The 10,897-nt window shown below is 31.1% G+C and overlaps 1 protein-coding gene across 2 annotated transcripts in view; it reads left to right on the top strand.

Moving 5' to 3' along the window:
• Window positions 1–10,508, top strand: part of LOC100166473 (cysteine dioxygenase-like) — a 15,131-nt gene extending 4,623 nt beyond the window's left edge. The window contains exons 2-4 of one of the 2 annotated variants that reach the window (XM_029488930.1): window positions 2,290–2,997; window positions 9,178–9,347; window positions 10,198–10,508. In XM_029488930.1, coding sequence (XP_029344790.1) covers window positions 2,298–2,997; window positions 9,178–9,347; window positions 10,198–10,236 — 909 coding nt within the window. In that variant the 5' untranslated portion in view covers window positions 2,290–2,297 and the 3' untranslated portion in view covers window positions 10,237–10,508. 2 annotated transcript variants of the gene reach the window in all.
• Window positions 10,509–10,897: the final 389 nt, after the last annotated feature.

Here is a 10,897-nt window from a genome sequence, read left to right as displayed (position 1 = left end):
TAAAATTGTAAATTATTTGTGCATTTTAAAGTACTTATAACTCACTTAAAAATTAAAATATAATAAAAAGCTCATGAGGTTGTCTAGATAATAATCTTACTTTTAGATTTTATTGTAGGTCAATCTACTCTAGTTTTTAAGCTAACAGAGCTATACGTGTTCTGCTTTACGTATAATTTGCTATGTTATGCACTTGTAAGACGGAGACAACACATGCGGGTATCACGTCCTCTTAATAAGTTAGTTATAGCATCATAGCCCACTGGTAGGCAAATATGGTTTGCACCAGTCTTTTATATAAAATATAAATATACTTCTCGTAACTAAACGCTTAAGTACATTCGAGTGCATAAGACATAAGTAGCGTTGACTTTTGATTTTATTTTCAAACGACAATCGTTATAATTATTTTTACATATTATAATGCATATTATACAATGTGAATGGTAATTTTTAAACGGATTAAGTTTTTTGATTTAATATTTTCGACAAGTCATCGTTATGCGTTGTATCCAAATAAAGTATCGACGGATACGCGTTAAAAGAGTCGCCCTGTACGTGTCCAGTGTTTATATATAGATTTATTATATATTATGCTCATATATTGTTGATGAATTCCTCGAGCCCGATTTTATATAGGCAGTAACGGTAAAACGATTTGCCCTTATACGTACAACTATAATAGACTTATCGAATTATAATTATATTCATAAGATTATAGGTAAGTATATGTATTTATGTATGGTAATGAAAGTTTGCAACTTGGGTAAACTCCGAGTTAGGTTCACAGCTGGCTCACCCGTACAATAATATAGAAAATAGTTTTCTTCTTGTAAATATGACACCATGTTAAAATTAAGAATTTGAAAAAGTTATATTTGTTTTTTATCGAGTGCTAATTTTGAATTATTTATCAATAAAATCCTGAAAACCCGTGTAATGTGTTTAAGGTTTAATATTAAAGGAGTGATTCGTTTAAACCGTATGGTGTATAAGTTGTAAGCATTCAAAGTATTACATCGACGTGATAATTTTAGGTATAGTTTGAGACCACATTTGGTGACTTGGTTATCTTAGATATGTAATAAAGCGTGTATAATATAAATGTTAACTGATAACTTATTGAGTATCGGGGGAAGGTTTTTAGGATAAACTGCTTATTTTGTGGGTGGGTATAAATATGGGATAATCGGTATTTTCACATCGATTTATATTTATAGAAGGAGGTACGTGATTGAGTGTATGATTTTGTGTGCAAAATTTATACAATATAATTTTGAGCGCTTTCGACTATCATGTCCTGTCTATCGATACCGGATGATCATTTTTATATAAGACATATATAACTGACATTACTTCAAAAACTATTATTGTACATTTTTTTTTTACATAACCTGAAGTCATTACAAACTATACAAAGCAACATTTTTAAAAATGAAGTATGTTTTATAAATTTGTTATATCTTATGATAAAAGGAGTGAAATTACACAAGGGCACCATAAAACATGATTGGTACACTATAATTCCACTTTTTTGAATATATTCTATATATTCTTATAATTACAACTAATTAACTACTATTTTAGTTTTAACCTTAATTTAATCTTACTCCCTGTTTCTACAATGTTTGAACTTGTTCTGTATACATATAAATAAATAATAATCAGAAAAATATTTTTCTTAAGAATATGATTTTAAAATTGTATCGATTTTGTGATTGAAAAATAAACTTAAAAAGCTATAGTAAAATTATATCAAAAATAACAACATTTATTATATCATTTTTCAATATGTTGCTTTTTAATGACTTCAATTAATGTGAAAAAAATATATTCAAAAACTTTAAGAAAATAATGAGTATCTTATACGTGCAAAGAATCACCCTGTATAAACTGGAAATAAATAAAAAGTGGGGTAACCCACCTTGTGGAGGTGGGACGCGCCAGGTCAGGTACGGACGCCGCGGCCGTATAAAAAACGCGCGCTTTCCGGTACGGAAACTACAATTATATTATTACCGTACTCGCGCATACAATTGTCCATATAACATAATAAACTTATTCGTCCACGCCAAGACACAGTAAACCTCGCGATAGTAAGGTACCGGCTGCCGCGTGATGCTCGTGGTATCTTGCTCCCTGCGAATTTGATTATACCATTTTAAACTCGGGCGATATAGCACGCATGGTATAAACTCGGGTGATATAGCGCATGCATGGTAAAGACTCTGATATGTGTATATATTATTATAATAATAATATGTGTGTGTGACGTGCGTATCTGCGTAGGTGTTGTTATGAAACGCGTCAGTCAGCAGCAACAGCAGCAGTGCATCAAGAGAAGAGAGGCCCCGACCACGACGATGGACGAAGACGACAACGAGCGACAACAGCTGATGCCGTGGCCGACGAAGAGGCCGTGCAGCCGGGTGACGCAAGAGCAAGTGCAACGGGACGTCGACGGAGACGACTGCAGCTCGACGGTGCAAGCCATAAGGGGCTACTGCCGGAAACGGAACATGCCGTCGGACGTGTACCGGCCGGTGGTGCAGCAAGACGCTGACCGGTGCAGCGGTGGCAAGTTCCGGCTGACCGATCTGATCAGCGAGCTGCACAGGGTGTTCGCAGAGGACCGCGTCAACGTCGAGTACGTGCAGTACCTGATGGAGTCGTACCGGAGCGACCCGGCCGAGTGGCTCAAATACGCCAAGTTCAACAAGTTCCGGTACACCAGAAACCTGGTGGACGCGGGCAACGGCAAGTTCAACCTGATGGTGTTGTGCTGGGGTGAGGGTGACGGTTCGTCCATACACAACCACCCGGAGTCGGATTGCATAATGAAAATGCTCGCCGGACAGCTGACCGAAGTGAGGTTTGCATGGCCCGAGAAGTCCGCAGTCGACGGCGACGACGTAGACGAAGACGACCAACAGCTCCAGCCCATGTGCGAAATAGGACGGACGCTCCTGGAAACGGATGGCGTGTGCCACATAAACGGTCAGAATATAATGATATAATAATATATATATATAAGTTAGCTTAAAGTTGTAATATTATGGTCTCGATGACTGCCAGGTATATATTATTACGTATATCTACATGCGTTAGGGGTTAGGCGTGTCTCCTTCACGACTCCATAATTTTTAAACGACAAATTTTCGTAGACTGAAGTCGATCTTTACTATGTGCGGTTCGTATAGTATTTGTTGGCAAACCTAAATAAATTGAACAGTTATTGAAATCGTTGTTTTTCGCGCGGTTTTTCTGAAAATCCTGATAGTTAATTATGTATTCGTTAAGACCATAATATATTATTTCCATTTTCCATTATTATTCAAACACGCGTTATAGTTATGCAAGTATGAAGTATTAAAGTTTAGGCGGGTGTGAACGAGAACAAACTGCGCATGTGTACTACTTAATAATATAATATATAGTACCCTCTACGGGCCATTATACAATATTATATAACATATATTTGCCAATTTGACATGGCTCTAACTTTTTAAGCGAATGATCCAAATATATAAAGTTTGTAGGTAAATGAAGTGAATACATACCTATAACCTGTAGCGTGGCTGTTAAATATCTCGTGATTAAACATAAAATTATAATAAGACGTATTTTATGGACAATCCCTTTTTTAAACTATATTATTTACGTTACAAGGTCTCGAAAAATAAATAAACGTTGATTTAAATTTCTTGGTGATTTTAATGGAATAAACGCATAATCGTGCACATAATATTTCGATAGTTATTATATAGTCACTAAAACTTTATAGGTAGGTATGTACTATTTTTAGTTCGTGCATTTTTACGCCCTAGTCAAAGGTGAATTTTATTTAGTACAACATAAAATTAGCTCTCCGAAAGTTTCATTTATAAAATGTAATATACAATTAATATACGATAGGCATATAGTTGAGAAATCTCCTCTAATATATTATTATCATAATTTGTAGATTGTCTTTAGCTATATTGCTGAGCAGGAGCTTTTTTTTAATTTATCGTAATAAATAATAACTAAGAATAATAATATTGTTTATTATGGAATAAATTCCATTTACATTTTAAATAAAAAAGTTACATGAATATTTAAAAAAAAAAAATTAGTATTATTATATATAAATTATAAATCAAGTTAGTTGCTCTAAACATGATAAAGCTACAATAATATACATAGTATTTAGATGTCTACAACTTTTACCAACTTTTTGGTCAAGTGTATATGAAAAATTATTATATAGACAAATATTTTACTATTTATATAGAATTTTGAAAATTCCTTATGCTCTCTTCCTGCCGTATATTGTTTTGAAATTTGAAATTTTTACTAGAAACTACTGAAAATGTAGTAATCATTGCATTTATAATACGCATTTTAGTACGTTTTTATTCTTATCGATATTTAAAAATGCATGAAACAAAGTAATTCAAATAATATATTATCATATGAAATTGTTTTAAGTTTAATTGTCATGAGATTACTCTACACACTATACACACTCGGTAACCGTATTCTGTAGACTGCGATAAGTACCAATATGGCCTATATGCGTGTAGTGATGGGCGCAACCGACTAGTTTTGACTATCGATTGTCTATCGATAGTTTCAAAAACTACCGAGTGATTTTTCAATTGAATAGATATTATTATTCATCGATTGTTTTTAAAAACTATCGAGTAATTCACTCGAATACTCGATAGTTTTCTTTCGGTAGTTGCATACGTCTTACACCGACTAGTTTTGACTATCGATAGTTTTCATTCGGTAGTAAATAGTAATACACGTCTAGTACCAACTAGTTTTGACTATCGAGTTAAAAAAAAACAACCGAGTGATTTTTCGGTATTTTTGACCGAATTTACTTGATAATAATTTGGGATAGATATTTTAAAGACAAAAATATAAAAAATGAAATAACCAGCCTTGATACTCGATAGTCGAATCTCGAATGACAACATTAACAACATCATGGCTAAATAGTAAATAATACATAACCTTACCTAAAAAGTAAAAATTTCGATAGTTCGATAGTTTTTCGAAAGTTCGATAGTTTTATAAAACAACCGAGTAATTAGATAGTTTAAACTATCGAGTACTTCGATAGTTTTCACTCGGTTGTGCCCATCACGCAGCGTGAATATATTGTAAGTATGCTATCACAGCTAATGTATAAAATAGGTTGAGAATTACTCCGAATTAGCCATAATATATTAATATCTGTGTTAGATCTGGGTTCGTTTGTGTGATGACAATTTTTAACGTAATACATCGATTTAATTTACACGTTATCTGAGTACCTATTTGATACCTATATTATATACATGTTTATATTATTATACAGATCAATTGTCGATTCGATAATTGAAATGTAGGTATTATTTTTCGATTGACTGTAGGTACAATTTTTCCTTAATAAGGGGGCCAATATTTGTTTGTCCCTTTCTTCTTGGCGTACCCCTCCCCCACCCGTCATCTCACAAATTGTTGACTGACGTATATTAATTTAATAAAATCTTATAGTTTCATTTTTTTATCATATACTTAATATCATATAATATAGTATACAAACATTGAGATGATAAATAAAACTATGGAGGGCCGTTAAGGGGGCCACTGTTTTTTTCTTAGAGGACCCAACCCTCTAATCCCTCTGTGGTGACTTACCTGACTCCTGTCCAATCATTTAATGTTATCGGTTAGTTAGTTAATTATTATCTATTTATATGAGACAAGGCGTGTCGTTGCTACGAATACAATAGCCATATTGTATACTGTATTAATGTGTATATGCGGTATATCTACGTCATCAGCCAATTGTTTTTATAAACCTTAAATCATTTAAACATTTGTTATTTACTATCGTTTGGGGGATAAAGAAAAATATCATTCACGCAGAAAACAAATAGTATAGTATAATAGTATATTATGCACACACCTGCGGATTATATAGTGATTTCACTGCAGCTGATATACAATATGTATTAGCTTTCGATATGATTGCCGGTCCAAGCTCTTTAAGTAATCTCGTATCTCGCCAGATAGGCAGATGGGCAATAAAATCGATCAATCCTTTAGTGTAAGTATGCACTCTTATGTAACGCACGATAAATGATAATGTTGTTTTCGCTGTACGACGACTTAAAGTGCGAATCCGCGCGCGTGCACGGTGCGTTATAATACTTATAACTTATAAGATTACCTACGGGCATTAGCAGACAACACGTCTTGAACACTTGACGTTACCCACGTCGACCGTATATAATACGCACTTTGGCATTTGCCTGCGTGTATATAAGTACCTACGTCAGTCGATGCGAGATCGGTAATAAACTTATCGAGATAACTACTATTCGACTCGAAGCACAACAATCTTCACTCGCGTACCGGGAAATTATAGTCAAGCACTCAATCCGTACGTTTTTATACAGGTTGATTCACCTGAACAAAAATATAAAATAAATTTAATATTGGATCTATTATGTATTGAACCATTTCTACAAATTATAAATATTTATTGATAAATATTAATTAGGTAATATTATAATTACTACAGTTTTAAAATCACCATAGGTAGCCCTTTTATCTTCCAAACTCACTAACATTGACTTATATTATCCTTATTACCTAGGTACACAAAGTTAAATAGCTCAGAAACTACTCGTTTATATTTTAATCTTCATATTATGTTATAACTTTCAGAAAAATGATCCATTAAATAATTTATAGTAGAAACAAGAGAGGGTTCTCATTTTAAAAACAGAAGTTTGTAATTTGTATAAGCACAATGTGAGATGTAAGTAGTAGAAATAATCTCAAGAATTTTAAATTGAGGTCTTTAACCTAAAGTATAATATTTAAAAATTGGAGTATAGTAGAGTTGTACAAAATAAAAAGTGTAAATATATGTTACCGTTAAGGCAGATAAAATACAAAAATAGGAATACACCAGTAGCACGACAGTAAAATCTGTTAAGTTATCTGTTGAGTAGAACAAAATTTTAAAAAAAAATTTCCGGGCCAAAACCGGGTAATATGAATTATAAAAACAGTAACCTAACCATTTATAAGATAACATTTATATTTGTATACTTGATATTGCTCGGTTGTCCGTTGCAGCGGTTTCCGTCGACTCTGTCCGTATTATATTGGACTATTACATTTGCATATTATTGCTAATTACCGCGAATTTGGCTGAACTATGTGCGCTTGTTTAAAAAGAGAAACGCTTTATAGGTATTATATATTATTTCCGATCGAATAACTTGAGTTCAGTGTACCTATAACGATTACCTATATTTACCTATAGGTATCTACCCAAACACGCAAATAACCAAAAACAAAAACATCCGAAAATGTTGTTTGCATTTCACCTCATCTGCGCATAAAAATAATATAAATAATAATATCGTTTGAATACCTATACCACATTAATTAAAAACATATATAATATGTAAATAGTAGATATATATAATATATGTTTATGTTTTATATACATATAGTTCCGGTTGAACAACTCACTTTATTTTACATAATATTTTAATATTTGCACAAATATGTGCGAGATCTGTTTAACGTGTGCTGCAGTTGTAGGTATAGTAATATAGTATAGCTTCCTGACCAATTAAATTTTTACAAAACCATTTTTTTCTCCTTATGAGATTCTAAAATCTAAACTCCAAATATCCTATACCCACTCCCGCAATTCGTGTATGATCTACTATTTTCGTTGCTTACTATTTTATATTTCATCAATAATAATAAAGCATAGGGGTGATTTCATATAAATCCAAAATATTGTACAAACGACTCCGGTGGACATGTTTTTACAATAATAGTCGAATTTAAAGCGAGGAATATCTGCAGATTGCATGCAATGACTTAAAGCTACAGACATGTAACCAGAAAATATCTACTAGAAATAATTATTGGCCCTTTTATCATTTTCCATAATTTTTCCCAATGAAATACTTGTAGAGGCTTCTCCCTCAAACTCATCCTTAGGCGGTATGCCATATAAAGAATCTTATTGATTTTTAATTAATCTTTGGTTGGTAGTTGGTTAAAAATACATTTTTCACAATAACTGCACTTATTACATTATTACAAAAAATAGATAGTACCTGATAAAAAAAAAAAAATACATAATTATCACGATTGGAATATATTTGTCATGCTACAAAAAATAAATCTACCTATGTATTTAGAATATAAGCTGATTACATTTTTCAACTTCTACTAAGTAACAAAAATGAAATAGAATTTTTAAACAAAACTAAATTTATTTTTAAAAAATGCTCATATAAGCAGAAAATATTAATAATACAGTACTTATGTATTATGAGTAGGTACTTATATTAAACAGTTTAATATAAAATAATTTTTCCATTTTTGTGATGCTCTGAAAATAATTGTAAAAATATTTAAATCCGAGTTTTTAGAAATTATTTTTTCTATACTTATTGAAGCTAAATTATTTAAACGATCATTTGTCTATAATCATATTCTTGACTTTTGTCGCATCTAATACTCTTAAATATTTTAGTCCTCAATAACTGTAATTTAAGGGGATCGCTGCACACGTATTTTACATACGGCGTAGACCAATAAGCGGTTGTGAATTACACATACTTCGGAATGTCCGATTTAAATTTTTTACACGACAGAACTCTGTAAAAATATCTAGAAGTCGATTTCTAACTTTCTTTTTAAAAGTCCTTAAAAATTGAGATTTTTTTTAAACAATTCCCAGGAAATAATTGCATTACATTTGTATTTATTTTGGGCACATCTGATTTTAAATCAAAAAAGAGCATAGTCTAGAAGCTTATAAATTCAACCATTTTTTTTTGAAATTACAATAAAATTTAAAGAAGTATGTTTAAATGATGACCACTATTAGTAGTTTTTATAGTTCTTGCAAACAAGAATATATTTAATTTATGACTATATATTGACATGTGCGTGTGCATTAAAACAATAAAATATATACTTTATTAAAAATATCGAAAACCTCTTTTTCTAAATATTTATAACGTGCTTCCCCTAAATCTGACCCCAAACGTACACGTACCTACTTTATGAATTTATCGATATATATTTAATAGACATATACATTTTATTCGTCGATCTTCATTCATTTATTTATTTATTTTTGTATTATTCCCTCAGATACGATGGGACTACACCGCGTAGAAAACGCCAGTCACACCGACAAGGCCGTAAGTCTGCACTTGTACTGTCCACCGTTCGAAGAGTGCTCCACGTTCAACCAGCAAACCGGTCACAAGACGATGGCTAAATCGGCGTTTTGGTCAATTTACGGCGAAAAAGTTTCCAAGGTAAATTATTTTCTCATAATTCCTAAATTGTTTGCATAAATACACACCCACGACCCACGTCAGATAATATAAAAGATAGTAAATAGTAGATGGTAGATGATAAAAAATACTTTTTAAAAGTATAATCAAATACCACCGATAGTACAGTTACTGATACTTATTTTGAAAAGTATTTAAAATTACGTACCTACTAAACAACTCAGTAAAAAATGTATTTGAGTACAAAAGTATTTATAGATAATTTCAACTCTTTCAAATTTTGTATAAGTAAAGTATTTTTTTTTACCTTATAAATCAACTGAACCGATTTTCGTATTTTAGGTTAATTTTATGGATAATTTTACACCGTATCATTTGGTGCCTTAGCGGAACTTAAAAAATATACTCATTTGTTATCTTCAATTTTTAAACGTTATACTATTTCAAGTTTTAATTTTTGAAATTGATATTTTGTTCGTCTCGGAGATTAAAAATTTACGGACTGTCAAAAGTTTTTGGGACCTAACTACTGCAGATTTGTATAGTTTCCGCGCCGCATACTATTTCAAAAAACAATAATCGAACACGAAGTACATAATATATCATGATGAATTACATCGCTATTACTTATTAGAAATGCAATTCGTGTTCAAATGTCTTGCTATAGTTAATAGTTATACTGCAAATATGTGAAACCATTTTTTATGTATAAATCAGGAAATAGTTTTAAAACGGTCAAAAAACAATCATTGCTTTAAAATTCAAATATTTACGCACTTATACAGTAACTTCTGTAGCCCACCCTATAGGCTCGACTCAGCCTGCGTGTTTCTCTAATTGTTAATATTTTTAATATTATTTTTCTTTACAGAAACGTGCTGAAGAACATGTACCTGCAGATGATAATTAAGCTTGAGTTGCAAAAATAATCATATATTTTTTATGATACCTTATATTTTTATTTAGATGATGAATTACTAATTTTATTATACTATCATATCACAATACTAGCTATTTCAATGATCGATATTGTTATATTATATTTTATTATATACAAAATGTTGTCTGAAAACGTATGTCGTGTTAGATATAATATGTATGAATATATTATACATTATTATTATCGGTAAATGATATTGTATTTTACTATTTTAATATATTATTACATATTTTTTTAAAGTATTAATACGTTAAGTCGATAATTATTGTGTACGACATACCTACCTATAAACCACCGGCATTAAAATTATATATATATATATATATATATTATGTATTACAAATTCTAATAGACATATTGTTATTGTTTTATCATTAGGGCAGATATTTATATGCCCTTAAACGTATTAAATATGCAATATGCATGCAGTTATGTTCTATAAAATGAACAAAATTGAAAATACGCTCTAAAAAAATTGTAGATATTATAATATTTTTGAAATTGTTGTCGTTATGATATTACCTATGTACCAAAAAGTTCAATATAACGAGTTATAAAATCTCAAAATCTTCTGGGTGCCGACTTTTGAATTACTGAAAAAGGAAAAACCCTGACACAAAAAGTTGAAATC

The sequence above is a fragment of the Acyrthosiphon pisum genome, chromosome A2 (genome assembly GCF_005508785.2).
Source record: "Acyrthosiphon pisum isolate AL4f chromosome A2, pea_aphid_22Mar2018_4r6ur, whole genome shotgun sequence".
Lineage (NCBI taxonomy): Eukaryota > Metazoa > Arthropoda > Insecta > Hemiptera > Aphididae > Acyrthosiphon > Acyrthosiphon pisum.
This window is presented reverse-complemented; position numbering and strand designations above follow the sequence as displayed.